At 47.6% G+C, this 18,803-nt stretch overlaps 1 protein-coding gene across 1 annotated transcript in view; it reads right to left on the reverse strand.

The window, feature by feature from the left end:
- Window positions 1–10,929, reverse strand: part of ABR (ABR activator of RhoGEF and GTPase) — a 168,719-nt gene extending 157,790 nt beyond the window's left edge. The window contains exon 1 of the mRNA XM_036906235.2: window positions 9,673–10,929. Coding sequence (XP_036762130.1) covers window positions 9,673–10,717 — 1,045 coding nt within the window. The 5' untranslated portion in view covers window positions 10,718–10,929. The remainder of the gene's footprint in view (window positions 1–9,672) is intronic.
- Window positions 10,930–18,803: the final 7,874 nt, after the last annotated feature.

Raw genomic sequence — 18,803 nt, forward strand, 5'->3', positions numbered from 1 at the left:
AAGAGCTAAAACCCCCAACTCCCCAATCCTTCTTGCAGCGAATGATGACCATGTGACTTGCTGTTGGCCAATAGCATGAAAGTAGCAGTTGCTAGGTAGGGCTTGAAGGGGTAGGCCTTTAAAGGGACAGAGCCAGTATGATCACTGCAGTCCTTTGCACCCCACTTCCTCTCTGAAACACCAGCACAATCTGGTAAGGCAGCAGATTTTTTTTTAAACGATGAGGCAAGAAGCAAGAAGAGAGTCTGAGCCCCTAGGGCACTGCTGAGCCATCCCAGAAAGCCTGCTTCTGGAGTTCTTTTAATGGGAGAAAAACAAACTCCTATCTGGTTAACCCACCATATTAGTTTCTATTGCTGTTAACAAATTATCACAAATTTAGTGACTTAAAACAATACTGATTTATTATGCCATAGCTCTGTCCAGGTCAGAAGTCCAACAAGGGTTTCACTGGGCTAAAATCAAGGTGTTGGCAGGGCTGGGTTCCTTTCTGGAGGGCCCAGGAGATACTCACTTTCCTTTCCTTTGCCAGCTTCTAGAGCCTGCTCACATATCTTGGCTTGAGACCCCCTTCCTTCATCTTCAAAGCCAGCAACAGTGGGTCAAGTACTGCTCACACTGTGCCACTTGGCCCTCTTCCACCTTCTCCTTCCATTTGTGATTGCACTGGGTACACCAGGACAATCAATCCAGGTTTATCTGCCCATGTCAGAGTCTTGAATTTGATCACATCTGCAAAGTCCCTTTTATCATGTAAGATAACATACTCATAAGTTCCAGGGATTGGGATGTGGATATCTTTGGGGGCTGTTATTCTGCATACGATGACCATTATGGCAGTTTTCTGTTATTTGCAGCCAAATACACTCCTAACTGAGACCCAGCTCCCAGGTCTTTCTTAGGAAGCAGGGAAGATTTTATAGATGAAGTTGTTTCTTAGCTGAGACCTGAAGGATGAATGGAATTTGTCATATGGGCAAGTGTGGAGATGGCATTACAGGGACAGGGAGTAGCACATGCAAGGGAATGAGTGTGCAAGGTATGTTTGGAAACTACAAGCAGCTCAGTACTGCTAGCACATCAAATGAGTGCATGTTTGGGGTCAGGGAGGATAGAGATGAGGGTGGGCCAGATCATGGATGGCCGGGCACATTTGCATCTAAGGAGCTCAGATTTGACTTTGTAGGTGACAGAAAGTCATTGAAGAAAGCAGGCATGGGATGCATAATTATATTTAGGGGCTAGAGCAATCACTTTGGCTTTACTGTAGAAGATAACCCAGGGCTGGAGGAGAAAGGCCACAGACAAAACAATCAGCTAATGCAGTGGTTTAGATTAGGGGTAATACAATAAATGACTAGATATTTATGAACATTTATTGAGCACCTCCTATATGCCAGGCCCTATGACATTCTGGGGCTACAAAGACAAATAAGAAGCAGGTCAGAACAGGGGGTCCCTCTTACTATGCCAACCACAACCCCAGGGCAGAAATGAGGGGTGCTCATAGAACTTCAAGCCTCAGATTTTTTGTCCCCTGCCCCAAGTCCAGGAAACACAAACAGAGTTGGTGTGGCCCAGAGAAATAAGGCTAGCCCCATTCTGCAGCAATTCAAAGGGGCACGAGCACCGTCACAGTGTCACAGTGATGGGAAAGTGAAGAAGATGGTATTTTTACACATATATCTCACCAAAACAAGCCCTACTGTTACCCCAAAATGGTCTAGTTTCTCTGAATCACTGCTTGTGGCAAATTAGAAAAGGAAATGATATGGGCATGAGAGAAGCCTAGACTCAAAAACAGTTGCCTCTGATGAAAATGGTCTGGAATGAAAGTGGTGGTGGTTGTACAACTTTGTGAATATACTAAAAAGTCCATGACTGTACACTTTAAAAGTGTGAATTTTATAAGATGTGAGTTATCTCTCAATAAAAATAATTTTTAAAATAGGAGAAAAAATAACCCCACCACTCAGCTCTAAGAAAAGTTGGGCTTATATGTTAACTGGTCAGAGCCTCAGTTTCTTCATCAGCAAAATGAGAATAGTAGTACTTACTTTATAGTAAGTAAAGAACAGTTGACTGTTCTGAATATTAAACGTGATAGTGTAGGTTAAGCACTTAACATAGTGCCTTGCAGGTAGTAGATGCTAAAGATATCCTAGCTCCTTTCCTCCTAAGTGCCAACACAATTTTTAAAACAATCATTTTCTCAGCAGCCGCAAGATATGACATAAGCTCTAAGCCACCTCCCTTCAGACAGTCTTACTTCAGGCAGACTAGAGCAAGGATCAAATGGGAAGACAGGAGCAGGAACTGAAGCTGACGCTCACTGTGGAAGGACTGCAGATTTACTCTGCAATTACGCAATGCACAAATAACAAGAGAGATTCGTGTGGTGTAACTACAGCTACGCAGACAGAGCAGTGGTAAAGAAAGCCAGGTGGGCACAGAGATTTCTACTTAAAATTCTAGTTTGTGGTACAAACAAAAACAGTTTCCAAAATCCCCAACACCTGGGCAAGTCCATGTGGCTACAGTGCAGCCCTGATGTTTAGAGTTGACCCAAGCCCCTACTCCTCTTGCTATGGTTCCTCAAAACTAGAATGAATCCAAAACAAACATGGATTTTCTAGCACAGTACCAAGGCAGCCCATCTATAGTTTCTCATTTGGGACATCCCAAAATCAACCAGGTACTTATCAAGTGCCTGCCATGGGCCCAGCCCCAAGAAAGATGTTGCAAGGAGAAAAAGAAGCATGAGCCATGATTCTTGCTCCTAAGGAGCCAGCTAACCTCGTAGTTTGAGAGCAACACTTCAGTAAACATATAAAAGGCATTGTGCCTTGCACAGAGCAGTGGTTCAGGCATTATTTGTTCACTGGGTCAATGAATTACTAGATGACACAATAAGATGATTGTGTGGGTGTGGGGCTCACTCTAAGAACCACAAAATGGGCTGGAGTCCTTGGAAAAGGCTTGTGCCAGAGGCTGCTAGTTGCCTACTCAATATCAATCCTTCCATTTTTCCCTGTAACAGAGCCCCTATTTTATTTGAGGTGGCCATATCCCCAGATAAAATACTACATTTCCCAGCCTCCCTTGTAGCTAGAGGTGGTTAATGAGACCTATGTGAAATTGTCAAGAGAAGCTGCCAGAAAAGTGCCTTAAAAGGCAGATCAACAACTGTCACTCACTTTTAGGTTTCTCATCTGAAACATGAACATGATGGCTGGATTACCAGAAGCTATTTTGGACCATGAGGCAACCCTGAGATAGAAAAGCAGGAAGACAAAAGAAGCCTGAATAACTGATGATTGTGGAGTTACCATACTCTCTCTGGACTGTTTATGTCTGGAATTCTTTTACATGAGTGGTAAATAAACCTCTGTGTCTTGCTTAAGCTACTTTGTTGGCTTTTGGCATATGCAGCAAACCCATATCTTAATCAATACAAGGTTCCACAGAAAAGCCAAGCTTTAAAGGAGGGTTGGCTTTGTGGCTGGATAAATGGAGGTGGGAGGGCATCTCAAATGCCAGAAAGAGCACAGGAAAAGACTAGCAGGAATGAGCACTGGCTGAAAGCAAGCGAGTAGAGAGTAGGAAATATGGAGAAGCCAGAGGACAGTTTGGCAGATGTCAGGGAAAACAGGGCTTGATTGGGAGACCTCAAAACACCAAGAAAGCTTGTCTCCCTACAAAGGGACAAACACCTCTGGACCTGGAGGAAGGCATAAAAGGAGAGAAAGAAGCAGATGAAGAGGCTTGGGAACTCCATTACATGAAGAGACACATATAGGAGCTGTGGTCTGGTTCAGCTGACTGAAAATTCCTGGACTTACAACAGTAACAATAACACCATCTGAGATTTATTAACCACTTGCGTGCGCAGTCCTAAACTACGCACTTTACACACATTTATCTCATTTGGACTGTACAAGTCTATGACACAATCCTGTCATCATCACCCCCATCTGGCAGACAAGGAACCTAGAGCTTAGAGAGTAAGTCTTCCAACGTAAGCCTTACAACCCTGCTAGCCGGGTACCATCAACCAGATGAGAAAGTGTTTGTACCATTATTTCAAAGCCAGGAAAACGCATGAAGATTCTGATTTTGAAACATAAAGACCCAAGCCAAATATTGAGTCAATTTCTTTGTGAGAAGTCTCATAACCAGAAGAAAATCAGACTAGAGGGATAGGAAAGTTTTCAGTCCTGGTTGCATTCACTACTTGTAAGGGATGAAGGACTTGTTAAACAAACCCACCCTCAACCTCTGGCTGGCTGGTAAAGCATTCATGAGGTGTATATAGAGCTAAGGTGGTAGGGGTGAGGGATGGAGGGAGGCAAGCAACTCGGGTTACAAATTAATCACAGCCAACCACCAGCTCATGTGTCTTGGATAGAGACACATCTCTCCACCTCAGGGGATGGGAAAAAAAAAATTACTCTGTCACAGCTAAGGCCAAAAATTCAATACTATGAATTAAGTTATTCAGACACATCCACTGAACATAAATAATTCTTCCTGGAGCAAAAATCTCATTAGTCACTAACAGGAAGGGGAAGAAAACCCATCAGGTTACAAATGAACTATGTAACATGAGTAGTAGGAAATTCATTTCCCATGAAGATTAAAAATAAAAGTCTCCATCAGCAGCCTGGTAGAATCTGATGGAAGGGCCTCTCAAGAAAAGAAATCTGAAACTCTACAGCTGGCCCAGGACAGCATTACAGGCTAGTAGTTAAAAAGTGTCAGCTTGTAAGACTGATACAAGTTCAAGTGCTGACTCCATCACAGACTGTTTGACTAGGTATATTTCTTCACCTCTCTTGGCCTCAGCACCTCCACCTGTAAAATGGCACTGATAATTCCCATCCATTGAGATGTCTGTGAGGCTAAATGAGATGGTATGCTGTTCCTGTTACTATGTCTTTAGTGTTTTCTGCTTAAAATTCCAGGGAAGAAAAGACCATAGGATACAATGCAAAGAGCCTAGATTGGGCTCATAGGCCCAGCACTGTGAGGGTCAGGAATATGTGACCTTGAGGTTACTTTTAGGGCTCCAGGGTCCTCATCTGTCTGGAGAGGGGCATGAGTAGACCAGTTCCAAAATCTCTTCCTGTTCTAGGCTATTGAATGTCAATGAGGTTCTAAATAACAGTTTTTAGTCACTCATTTCAGGACTTAACAAGTTACTTGCTGGAAAGTTATTTCTTTATCTAAAAACCTATGGTTTCCAGCCCAGGAGCCAAAGAGTCAATGAGAGCCTTAAATGCAGGTCACCAACTTCTGCAGACTTGGTCCTTAACACAGACCGGTCATGTGGTAAGACCCTGATAAATCCTTGTTGAGGGGAAGGGATGACTGACTAAATGAATGAATTTCAAGGGCCAGCAAAAAGAGGGACTGCTTATCCTCCACTGAGCAAAGTTTAATGCTAGGAGAAAATGCTACCAGTTTAAAATATTAATGATGTTTATTTTTGTCATCTGAACTAAAACCAGTATATCAGATGAATAGTTTCTGCCAGTCAAAAGGATGCCTGACTCTGAAAAGCTACCTTTGGGTTTTTCTAGAAGAGTACACTCTGCTACACAAGGAACGCATGTGGGGCATAGGGGATGCCACAGAAGGGATGCATAAACCCAGAGAAGGACATGTTACCCAGCTTCTATGGCAGGGCTGGCACTGAAGCAGGTCAACATGAAAGGGAAAGTACCAGGGCTCCACATGTTGACTCAAGTGTGGGCCCAACAGTGCCCAGCGGAAGAGGGGGGATCTAAACCCAGAAGGTGGTCTGCTCACCTGGGAGGCCGAGTCCACCCAGGGGCCCTATGGCTGACCTTAGCAGCAGATGGTCTGGGGTCTGCTGGGGACTTTGGTGATAAAGAAAATATTAATAATGCACACATACATATACACATATACATGTGTGTCCTTAATGGCCACTGTGTGGCAGGCGTTTTGCTAAACTCTTTAAATATTTTATTGTATTCAGCTTTTATAACTCTCTGAGAGGTAGCTGCTGTTATCTGAGGCAGGGTGTTTGAAAGCATGGACTGGGGAGTCAGACTGCCTGGATTCAAATCCTAAGTGCCATTTACAAGCTGGGTGATCTTGAACAGGGTTGGTTAAGATCTCTGGGCCCCATGATTTTCATATGTAAAATGAAAATAACAGCATCCATCTTATGAAGCCATTGTATGCTTTAAATGAATTAATATTTAAAATGCTAATGCTTAGCACAGGAACTGACACAAAGTAAGCCTGCAGTGAGTGTTAGCTCCTCTTGTTATTCCTAATAGAGACTGAGATGCAGAAAGGTCATTGGCCTGCCCATGGTCCCACACCTGGTGAGGGGCAGGGCCAGGGCACATGCACAGGTCTGTCTACAGTACATATGACCCAACTCAGCTGATTCTAGCTCTGCAACCCCCATTCACACCACTACCCTCATCTATTCCAAAGTGGCCTGGTCTTTCTGGGTACCAACCAAGGCTACAACATGCTATGAGGAAGATACTAAAAGGACTGGCATTCTAGCTTATTTAAACTCTGATATGGCTACTAAATGTAGAAACCAACCCAAATATGTCTTGATATGGGGATCTTCCCTCACCTAAGAGAAAATGGCCTTTTTCCAAGGCAGGGAGCACCTCTGCCTCTGGGCCTTGTTATGTGAGGCCTCACTTGCTCTTTCTTCTTAAAACCCTGAGACCAAAGTGAAGGCTGAATTGCCCAATAAAACCTGACATTTGGTTAAGGATCTTTGAATACAGACAATGGGCATGATTGTTGGTAGGGAGGGAGAAACAACATGAGGGGTGATTCAGCAAGAAAGACTCAGGAGCCAAGATTAGCACTCTGTCCTAGGTTCTGTCCAGCTCCTGGAATGTTTTAGAAAGAGCCAGAGCCTTGTTAGAAAAAAAACACATGCATCACAGAAACCAAACTGCCTGTGATCCAGAATGATCTGGGAGTGGGAACCTTTGAAGTGTCAACTCAAAGAAAACCACCTGTAGTCATGGCCAATTAACACTATGAGTGCTAACTATGTGCCAGCACCAGTTCAAAGCCCTTTAGAAATAATATCCCATTTATTCCTCATATCAGTGGTGTAATGTAAACAGTATCTATTAGCCTCATTTTACAGATGTAGAAACTGAGACATGGAAAATTAAAATGACTTCTCCCAAGGTCACACAAGTAGTCTAGCTCCAGAGCCCATGGTCTTATCAGCATTTTCAAATATTTTTGTCGAACCCACAGCAAGAAATACATTCTACATCAGGATCCAGTGCACACTCACACATTTATATAAAATTGAAACAAAGTTTTAAAACAGCGCAATGCACTCCCATATTTTTTATTCTATTCCATTCCATTAAAATAAATCACTCAGCAAATATGTATGGGACATCGCTAATGTGTGTTAGATACTGTGGTAGGCTTTGGGGCTATGTCAGTGGATGAAAGATATGAATTCTTGATTCTTGAAGCTTGCATTTTACTGGAGAGAAATAATGAGTAAGATCCATGTGTAAAATCATATCTGAGGTGGTGATTTGGTGAGTGCCATGGAGAAAAATAAAGCAGGGATGGCCAAGGAAAGACTCATGGTGCTTTCATTCCTCACTGCACTGATTTCAGTGGGTTGTCACCCAGAGTGTGAAAACCCCTGCCCTTAATTCCTCCCTCCACTCTAGGTCTATGTCTGGAGGCTCTTTCTACTAGATTGTGTGCACATGCACACATGTATGTGACCGTGTATACATGTGTATACGTGTATAGGCATGCATGGACTTGTGTGCATGTATGTACGCATGTGCATGTCCACCTCCATTCACTTCCTCACTGGGGAGGTTTTGGAGACAGGAGGCAGGACTCCCACATCAACTGTCCAGGGGTTCCCTACACAAGCTTGGCCAGCAGAGAGGTCCTGAAATGGGGCCCGAAATACACCCCAGACACCACTAACCATAGACATGAGCAACCAGAGGGAATTCGAGTTTCTCATCTGCATCAGGGGGCTCTATGTGCTAGAGTGCTCTTCATGAGAGAAGAGACAGTGTACAGAAATAAAAATCACTCCCTGGGTGAAAATTCCATGCTTTGGGCACACCTGGCAGGGTGACTGATGTGGGTCTGGGGAGAGATGGGCTTGGAGCCAGCTCTGAGGCAGCTGGGGCCACTTAGGTAACGTCCATCAAGGGCATTTGGAACTTGGCACAAGAGTGAAATCTTTAGACTCTTCCTTTAAGTTAAAGGGGCACATAAAAATGTTACTAGTATGGGAGGCAAAAGCATTACCTATGGGAAAAGCAGCCAATCTCTGATAATGAATATGTGTAATTGATCACAACAGATGACTTGATGGACTCTCCAAATGTGCTTTTAGCAAAGTGGACAGTTTTTCATTCAAATGCAAACTCACCCAGATAAGATCTAATAATGGAGATTTTGGAACAATCCCAGCATCAATGTTTTTTCCCTTCCTTTTTTCTTTTTTTTTTATCCTTCACTAAGCAGGAAGGCATCTTTAAGTTTCTGGTCACAGCTTGACCCAAACAGACACCGATTTGTGTTTTCCTTATGGCTAAGAGACCCTGACAGCCTGGAACAGCAAAAGGGCTGTCACAGGCCACCTCACATCCCCATTTGTCCTTTCCTCTTTAGCCCCATTCCCACTCCCTGACCTCTGAGGAGCTGGGTGGCTGGGAGACAGGCAGTCAATGCAATCATCCATTTATCAAGACATATTTATTGGGCACTTACTATGTGCAAGACACTGTGATGACTACCACAAAGAGCTTCAAAGATGGCTAAGACCACATCCTGTCCTCAGAAGGCAGGGCAGATGTGAGGGGAGACAACAAATGGCAGGAGGCCCGAGTGGAGGTCTTAGCTCACTTCAACAAGCACTTAATCTTTCTGAGCCTCAGTTTCCTCCTTTATCAAATGAAGGCACTGCAACAGACGTGATCTCTGGGCATTAGGCCAGCTTGAAAACTTGGTGAGTCTAAGCCCTCCCCTTCCCACTCAGGCTTCCAGGCTCCTAAGAAGCTGACAGATCAGATGCAGCCTTCCAGGAAACAGCAGTCAGCAAAGGAAGGTGGTGAGGATTCTATACCTTTTCCCCAGTGAGAGGCTGTTTGAATTTGGCTTGAACACATGATACAGGCTGGAGAAGATGAGAGATAACTTCAGAAAATTAAGTGGGAGATTTAGTCTTTCACATCAAGGAATTTGGGGAAAAGGGGCAGCCACACTGGTTTGTGCAGAGAAGGAAACTAGCAGTGTGGCGCAAAGGACACTGACCAACGTTAGGAGAATGAGTTGAAGAGGGGGAGGGCGATGATGTGGTCATATAATAAAAAGGCTGAGGCCTGAAGGGAAGGATTATTCCTCCTGTGGTCTGGCCAAGTGCACTCCATCACCCCTACCATCGCCATAACGCTTATTTTCATAAACTCTTGGAAATCACTTTGCACAATCTTTTTCAAAGTTCCCAAGTGGCTTTCAGGTAAACAGATAATTCTTATCTCCTTTCTTGTCAGGTTCCCAAGGTTAAACAGGACCAGCAAGGTATGTGCCAGGGAGGGATGCGGGAAGCAGCCAGCAGCCCCCCGGTGCCCGAGGTAGGGATCTAGAGAGGGGTGCGCCTACCTGCAGACAGGCCGTCCTCGTGGTCTGAGCTGTTGTGGCTGCAGTCACTGCCTCTCTCGGGCGAGCAGTGGCCGGGCGAGTCCCGCTCCTGCACCCGCAGGAACCTCCTGCGCCCCCACGGGGGTAGGTGCTCGCGAGTCCCGCGCCGGGAGGGCTCCTCAGCCGCGGCGGACGAGCGCCGCCCTTCTTTGGCTTCCGCCTCCAGCTGCTCCAGGTCCCGGCTCCTGCGCTGCTGCCTCCAGCCCCCGGGGATCAGGTGCATCCAGCGATGGGGGCTGCACGCCCGTGCCGGCTTGTCTGCCTCATCGCGGGTCGCCAGCCGGCAGGGGGCCACGAGCAAGTGGCTGAGAACGAATTTCTCGTTCAAATCTACCATTTCAAAGTCGTGGTCACTGCTGTCGCCCCCACTGTCCGCACCCGAGGCGTCCGGCTCGCCCTCTTCTGAGCCCGGTCCCGGGCGGGTCCCAGAGGACTGCTCCTCTCCCGGGGCGCTGGTAACTGTGCCATGGTGGCCGAGGGGCGCGCAGTCCTCCTGCGGCCTGAAGAGGAGGCGAGGCTGCAGCAGATGCTGGTGGATGGCGGCGGTCAGGCTGCGCACCGCGCCCCCTGCCCCCGCCGCCCCCGGCCAGGTGGGAAGGTCCAGACACACGTAGGGAGGAGGCTCGGCCTCGGCGGCCACCTCCGGCTCAGGGCTCGAGGGGCCCGGGGGGTCTCCTTCGCCGCCCGCTGCGCCCTCCTCGCGCGGCGGCGGCGCCCACTCCTGCCCGGCGGGCGCCGGCCCCTCCGCCGCGGCCGCCCCGCCGGCTCCGGCTCCTCTGCCCAGGCGCGCGCAGCCGAGGTCCCGCTTCTCCCCAGCCAGGGCCGCCTGCAGGTAGACGACTTTGAATTTCTCCTCAGCCAACACCTGTTGCAGCCGCTTCAGGTTAAGTTTGCAGTGCTCCAGCTCCCTCTCCATGTCCGGCACCGAGTCCAGCTGCATGGCGGGCGCCTCCTCCCCGGGGAACTCGGCCTGCCAGTGGCGCTCGAAGTCCTGCGGGTCCCACATGCCCAGCGCCCCCTCGGGCCGCGCGGGCCCGGCTCCTCTGCGCGCAGCGGGATCCGCCCGGCCCTCCCGGGAAGCCCGCGCTGACACCGTCGCCCGTCCTCACCTCAGCCTCAGAGGAAAATAAGAGAGAGAGAAAAAAGTTTCTCTCCTTCCGCCCTCCTGCCTGTCTTTTTCCCCCTTCTTCTTCTGGGTTTCGCCTCCCTGACGTAAGCGGCCACCCGCGGCGGAGGCGGGCGCCCGGGGGCCCTGGGCCCGCCCCGGCAGGACGCACGGAGCCGGCGGGCTGCAGCCCCCGCTGCCCGGCAGGGCGCCTGGCGGGCCGGATCGCTGGGAGAGCCGCGGCGGGGGCGGGGCCTCGGTGGCGCCCGGCCAGGGCCGGCGGGCGCGCCTCGGAGCTGCGCCGGCGCGGGGAGGCCAGGGAGGGCCTCGGCGCGGCGGGCCTGCGGTGCTGCCCACCCCAGAGGCTCCGGCGACACCCGCCGGGTAGGCCAGGCTCGCACCTTCCTGGCCAGTCCTGCTGCACAGCTCCGGCCGCCGCGCGCCGTCCGTGCGGGATCCCTGCACCCTAGCGCGGGGCCGCGCGGCGGAGGGAGGCGGGAGCCTGGTGAGGGAGCGCGCGGGGGCACCCTGGGCCTCCAGCCAACCTCCAGCCGCCCGGCTCGCCGCAGCCTCGCCTGCCCAGGGTCTGTGCGGGGCCTTGGACGGAGACTGAGAGGAAAAGGTTGGGGAAAGGCGAGGGCAGGTGTGGAAGGAGTGTCCTTAGCCAGGATTTATTGAGCGCTTTCAACTGCTCAAGATCACAGAGCTGTTTAATCCAAAACTGGGGGTAAAAGTTTGGTTTTTATAAGTCCCTTTAAGTTATTTTCTCCACTGCTCACTAGAGCTTTTCTGGGGGAGAAATAGGCAAGGGTGACGCTCCAAGTGATCTGCTAGAGGTTCCCTGTGGCTTCAACTTTTAAGACTCAGGTGTGACTGAATCAAGCCATGGCTGCAGGTGCATAAACCTGAGTCTATGAAGACCTTCCACTCCACCTCCTCTTTGGGGCCTCTCACAATTGCCTAGGGAGGAAAGGAAGAGCTGGGGACAGGCGTCTGAGCTGGCACACCCTTGGGGTGGATGGGGATTCCCTCTTCTCCCCTCCACACCTGGCTGCACCACCTTCCCCTTCCTCTTTTCCAGGGTCTTGGGTGCATCCCACTCTCTGAAGAGAGAGGTCCTAATAAACTGTCTCCTACATAAGGGGGAACCTCATTGGTGATTCATATTGCCTTCATTTTAAGGATAAAGAATTTGATACCCTAAGAGATTAAGAGACTTGGCAGCTGAAATTCTTCTTGACTCGTGCCCTTTCAGGAGTGGATCTGAACTCAATGACCTCTTCTCAACTCTGCCACTCGCCTCTCATCTGAACCATCGGAGCAGGCCATCCTGGTTCCACTTTTCAGTCTCTTGCAACCCATTTCCAAAGACTGGATATTGAGAAGACACCAGGAAGATATCTCAACCACAGACGAGATAGTGTCATGCTTTGGCTCAAAACCCTTCGGTAGCTCCTCATCACTCACAGGATGGAGTCCAGACTCTTTTGCGTGACAGAGAAGGTCTGCCCATATTTGGTCTCTGCCCATTTCTCTGCCTTCCTCCTATCCATTAGTCTGACCAACTCCATGCTGTCCCCAAAGACATCTCCCTCTTCCTTAGAACTCCTTTCCCTACACACAGGCACAGTTCCTTGCTGCATGGGGGGCTCCAACCATCTTTGAGACCCAACTAAGGTATTTCCATTTCTGAGAAACTTTTCTGGCCCCTCTCCCACCTTTTTGGGTCACCACTCCTTTTAGTACATGTTTATCTTTGCCTTTGTTCCACTTTATTATAATGATCAGTGATGACTTTTCTTTCCCCTGCTTTCAGAGCTCCTCAAGGGCAGGGACTGTGTCTTTTCCACTTTCACATTCTTGCTGCTTCTTGCAGAATGTGATAGTTAATTGATAATTATTGAATGAATGAATGAACAGACAGATGAATGAATCCTCACCTTGCCATTTCTGCTTGGCTTCTCCAGTTGTGAATCACTCCAGACAGGGAGCACATGTGCTGCCCACACAGGCTTCTCAACCCCGGAATTTCCTTTCTTCATAAAGTCTGTGTTTACTCATTTTTCCAATATCCCTTCTTCTGTTTTCTTCTTCTTTCTCTTCTTTTAAAATTTGTTGTGTCACTGGTGTGACTCATCACATTTCTCTTTGTGCCTGGCTACTATCGGTGAATGCATATTTTAAAATACATTAACTGAGTATTCCTTAGTTTGAGTGATTTCTCAATCCTTCACAATGTTTCTCAAGCTGCTTCCTCTCCCGCCTTAGCTTCATATTTTGCCCTCCATCCCCGGAGAGAGTGCCACACTCTTCTCTGTCCCCTGGAGAAGACGGAGGCTCTCATGATGCCTACAGCCAGCCAGTGCAGGGGTATTCCATTAAACAGAGTCCATAAGCATTTAGCCTGCATTAAGCCTTCAGAACAGGGGGAAAATGCAGCACACCAGGGATGGATGACCCCAGTCAACAGTATATTGATTGGAAGAGGTTTCAATATGTATATTTAAATGCAGAAGGGGGAAAAAAACCCTTTAAGTTACTACAGGCATCAAGTTTTGAATTTGTAAGTTCCCTGAAAGGATAGTTTGAACTCTGTCCTTTAATTAATGCAGCAATATGATTCCCTTTTGGTCCAAAGAAGCTGTTACCAATACCACTAATTTTTTCCACGAGGACCAATATAGCTGGAAATGCCAGCATATATCTTCTGTAAACAGATCCCAGGAGCAACCTTCATTGTCTCTAGCTGGTGTATAGTTCAGCTTTATTACTTACCTTTGGGTCATCATGGGGGCAGGGAGAGAGGGGCTGACACTTATTGAGTCCACACTTCTAGCTGCCATACATCTTTGATCTCATCTGATTCGTCATAACAACCCCATAAATAAGGTATTATTGTTGCTACTTCAGAGAGAGAGAGAAATGGAAGATCAAATAAGTTAGACGTTACACAGCTAGTCTGCTGGATTTTAAAGCTCAGTGGCATTGCAAGGGCTTGGCCCAGAAGCATCTGTCATTAGCATTCATTCATTCAGTACATATTTGTTGAGTACCTGTTAGGTACCAGGGCCTAGCAAATAAAGCTAAAACTTTGTAATGTGGCGCGCTAAGACCCTTCACACTGTAACCTCTGATCCTAGCCTACTTTTCCAATCCCAGTACTGGGTCATCCTCTGAACAGATGCCTTTTGTGTCCCAGGCCACCTTCCTTTGGCTCATCTTGGATTTCTGCTGCAGCTGCAATGCACATTCCCTTGGGCTGTGGGGGTCTCACCTCAAGCACCCATCCCTATTACTTTCCTCTTTCCTGCCCTAGGGTTGTTTTCAAAGTCACAAAGTGCTCAAAGGCTTCCATGGGGGAAGTTAACTTCCCCAGGGGCATCGGAAATGGGAGCTACTTAATAAATGCCCCAGGCACCTGCCTGTGGAGGCACACTCTACGAGGTTACTTAGTGGTCCAATGAGCCCCAGCTGTTCAGTGGCAGCCACTCCATAATGAGCTCTCTGTTGGCTTTCCTTTCTTGTCCCTTCCTCACTTCTGCTTTCTGGGATAGTCTCCTGCTTAAAATACTTGGCGCAGGTCCTTTGTAAGTCCTTGCTTTCCCTGTCTCTCTCCCCCAACCAAACGACCCCAGCCTCCCCATGTGCCCTTGCTGGTATGGCCACCCAAGGCGCGTCATCACCCCCAGGTCCTCGCTGGTCCGTCGCGTCTTCCCTTGCTCCACTGCTGCTTCCTCTCTGCCTGGTGAGACCCTTTCTCACCCATCAAGGCCCAGAGGCAGGACAGACACCACTTTTTCTTTCTTGTGTTTCTGGGGCAGAGAGTGGTTTCAGAGCCTGAGATCTCTCCTGTGGTATCAGGTCCTGTGGACTAGGAAGAGCCACAGAGGGACAGGCTTTGAGGACAAATGGGGCCTCCAGGGGCTCAGACCTTCCCTCAGGACAGAGCCTGCAGGGCCTGAATTCCTCCATCTCTTGGAGAATGGTATTCATTTCCTCCTCATGCGTCCCAGGTTCTGCTGATTTCCAGCTTCCCTTTCTGGGACTAGTCAAGAAGTCTCCTGTGCATCTTGTAATTTTTATATTTTTTAAACTACAAAAGCAATACCCATGAACTTAAAAGGACACTGTGGAATCCAGAACTATATACAATGAAAATGAACATCTCTCTCCAGGCTTGCCCCTTTTCCAGGGGGTAACTTCATCCGTTTGGGTGGGTGTCTATCTGTAGCTTTTAAAACATATGTTCACTTATACATATGTCTAACAGCACTGGGCACACAGTAAGTGCACAATAAATATTTGTTGGGTGAAAAAGTGAAGGAAGAAGCATAGTTTTTGTTTTGTTACAAATAATAGAATTTGTGCTCTGCCCAGTGAACTAGGACTTGCTTTTTAAAAAATTGAATCTCAAAGATAGGTCTTGGAGATATTTCTATGACGATACATGTGTGATTTTTTTCCCGACACCAATGGATTCTCCAGTTTCTGACACAAACTATTTTAATTCTGACACCAACTTCCCAGAAGTTAAGGGGTCAGACTCCACAGGTTAAGGGCTCAGTCCCACAAGATTGCCCCTACTTCAGAGGCCAGCCACAAATGGGTCCCTATGCCATGCACACATCTGCCCAGTCAGCTACAGATTTAGGGATACCCCCAGGTTTGACTGCTAGAATGACCCATAGAACTCAGGAAAACACTGTACGTACTATCATAGTTTGTTACATAAAGAATACAAATGAACAGGTACACAGGGCAAGGTCTGGAAGGGCTTGTGTTTAGCAGCTTCTGTCCCTGTAGAGTTGGGTTCACCTCCCTCCTGGCATGTGGAAGTGTTCATGATTTAGAAGCCCTCTGAGATGTGTCCTTAGGGATTTTCATAGAGGTTTCATTATGTAGGGATGACTGATTAACTTATTGGCTATTATGACTGGACTCAGCCTCTAGCCCCTCTCCCATCCCCAGAGGTGTATGTGGGGTGAGAGGAGCACAGGGGTAGGAGTCGGGGAGGGTGCTGCTGAAAGGTCTAAGCCTCTAATCACGCAATTGGTTCTTCTGACCATCAGCCCCCATCTAAAGCTACCTAGCCCCCCACCAGGAGTCATCTCATTAACATATAATAGACAGTACCTTCCAAGGGTTTTAGAGGCTCTATACCAGGAACCAGGAGTGAAGACTAAATATTTACTTTTTATTTTACAGATGTGGACCTTCCCGTTCTTTTTACCAGCTTCTTGGCAGTCCATTTTATAGAGGTACCATGATTTATTTAAACATCCCCACTGACAGATGTCACAGGTGTCTGCCTACCCCTGTTATTACTACCAATAATTTAAATACCCATTATTGATATACAGCATGATTATTTGCAATTTCCTTGCCATTACTCAAAATGTTGCAGGAAACATCGTGTGAACAGTTCTTTAGGTTACATTCCCAAAAGTGGAATTCCTAATTCAAGGTAGATGTACTCTTGAATCGATATCGTTCAATTGCCCCTAGGGTGAGACTTGCAATCAGATAAGCACAGAGCCCTGGGCAGGTGCACAGTCCAGCAGGAAAGGAAGAGGCAATTCACGTAACTCCGGGAGCCCAGGTCATTGCCCTGCTTCCAGCTGCAGGTTGATGAGGGTCAGGAGTGTGTGTGTGTGTGTGTGTATTTGTGCCTCAGTTTTCTCATTGTAAAAGAAGGATCATGGTGTGATAAGGATGGAAAGGGTTAACGCCTGAAAAGGAGAGCTTGTCATAAGCACCAGCTTACTTGTGTCTGGGGGAGAGAGGGAGGAAGGAAAAAAGGGGAGGGGAACGACAAAGCAAGTTGATCAGAGCTCGTTCTCCAGCGAGGAAGGGGCAACAGGCTAGGGGAGTGATCACCAGCCCTGAGTTCTGGGAAGAAAATGGGATACACAGAGGTGAGCTCTGCTCACAGAACCAAATCTAAAAACAAAAAACAAAAAGCACGTAAATCCAAAACCAAACCAATGAAAAAACTGCCTAAACGTATTTTGTTACCCCGAAAGGGCTGGAAACAAGCCCCAGACCTCACCCAAGAAGGTGTGTCTTGCAAAGAAGAACACTACACTGTTCAGGCACATGTACCTCATGTTATCTGAGGAAGAAGCTGAGTTACCAGTGATGGCATCATCGACGGACAGTGACACACAGCTCGGACAGTCATGTGAGTTACTGTGGATTGTGCCACCTAGAAAAGCAGCAGATAAATCTGTGGAGCATGCTATCTGCTTAGTTGCATGTGCAGAGAAAACCATAAATTGTTCTGGACAGTGGATCAGGTAACCTGTTTGGGACATTAAGCTCTGTTCTAAATGGTCTGTGCTGGGGCCACCCAGGCATGCCAAGATCAACCAGCACTTATGGCCCCAGCCTTGATAATCCCAGAGCCATGCCCACTGAAAATGCTGTCCCTAAAGAAAATAGTTTCTACTTCAAACCAGAAACTGAGACCTATTGCAATATTTATTTATGTTTGGTACTTAAAAAAAAATCTCTGGTGAATTCCTTGAGGTAGTGTGCATGTGTATGTGTGCGCGCACACGTGTGTGTGTGTGTGTGTGTGTGTGTGTGTGTGTGTGTATGTGATATCTAGAGAGACCACCTTTCTTTCAGCCCCTTTCCTCAAGTGCTGGGGAAGGTTTGAATCCTGGACAACCTTTGACCATTTCCCTGGGAATTTTCCCCTGCCCTGGGGCATTCTCCTCGGAGACTGGCCACTGCTCTCGGAATGAAGCTCAAGTGCCCCGAGCCAGCATGAGACTCGAGGAGTGTCAAGAAATTTCTTTATCCCTTCTCATTATTTCCCCTACCTGCTAATGACTGAAACTCCTTATAGTAGTCCAGACCTTATGTTCTACATGGAGTTAGCAGGCTTATTCGGTTAAGGTCCAGAGTAAATATTTTAGGCTTTATGGGCCGTACAGTCTCTGTCCTGCTTGCTCAGCTCTCCTCCTGTAGCTAGAAAGCAGCCACAGATAATACATAAATGAAATAGATAGTCGTGTTCCAATAAAGCTTTATATACAAAAGCAGGCGTGAGACCCCACCTGCTGGCCGGAGGTTGCTGACCCCACCGTCTACATTTACAGAAAAGGGCAGTGGGGTGAGGTAGGGAGACCTGACATTTATAGCGTATGTACCACGTGTACTGTGCTACCACCCTGATACACGGTATTTCATGTGGTCCTCACAAAAATCACTGTGGGGGAGGTACAATCAATATCCCCATTATATCGCTGAGGAAGCTCAGAGAGGTTAAGTAGTTTGACTGAGTTTGCTCAGCTGATGCTGGCAAAATCTAAACTCAAGTAAGTGAAATGCCAAAGCCTGTGGTCTTTCTGCAGAAACAAAGACGTGTAGAATGCTGGAGCTAGACAGGCTTCAGAGCTCACCAAATCCAATGTCCTCACCTTACAGACAGGGAATGGGAATAGTGTGTGGGGGAGAGGGAATCAGCCTGAGACAAACTAGTCTTCTTTCTCCAGTTTATACAGGTATGGCCTTGATGCTGTCACCTGAGGTATAGCATCTCTCATCGATAAGTATTTTCCAGCAGGAATTCTCACTGCCTCCAGGTGGATATCAAACTCCCTCTCCACATGCATCCCATGCACCTGCCCTCATCCTCTGCTGAGTATCTAGTAACACGTCACAGAAACAGCGAATTTTTTCTCACTGGAAGATATATAGTCATTTTAGCACTGATTGTGGAGACTTGAAGTAGGTGGACAAATTTATGTTGCAAATAACAGAAACTTCAACTCAAACTGGCTGAAAAGATAAAGGCCATATATTGGCTTATGTAACTGAACAGTTCAAAGATGGGGCTAACTTCAGGTGGGGCTTGATATAGGCTGAAACAGTGTGCCTGGGACCCAGCTTCTCTCTGTTGGTTTCTCACCATCCTCAGCATTGATTTTAATTTCAGGCACGCTCTCTCTCATGATGGAAAAATGGCTGCCAGGAACTC

This window comes from Manis pentadactyla, chromosome 4 (genome assembly GCF_030020395.1).
Source record: "Manis pentadactyla isolate mManPen7 chromosome 4, mManPen7.hap1, whole genome shotgun sequence".
Lineage (NCBI taxonomy): Eukaryota > Metazoa > Chordata > Mammalia > Pholidota > Manidae > Manis > Manis pentadactyla.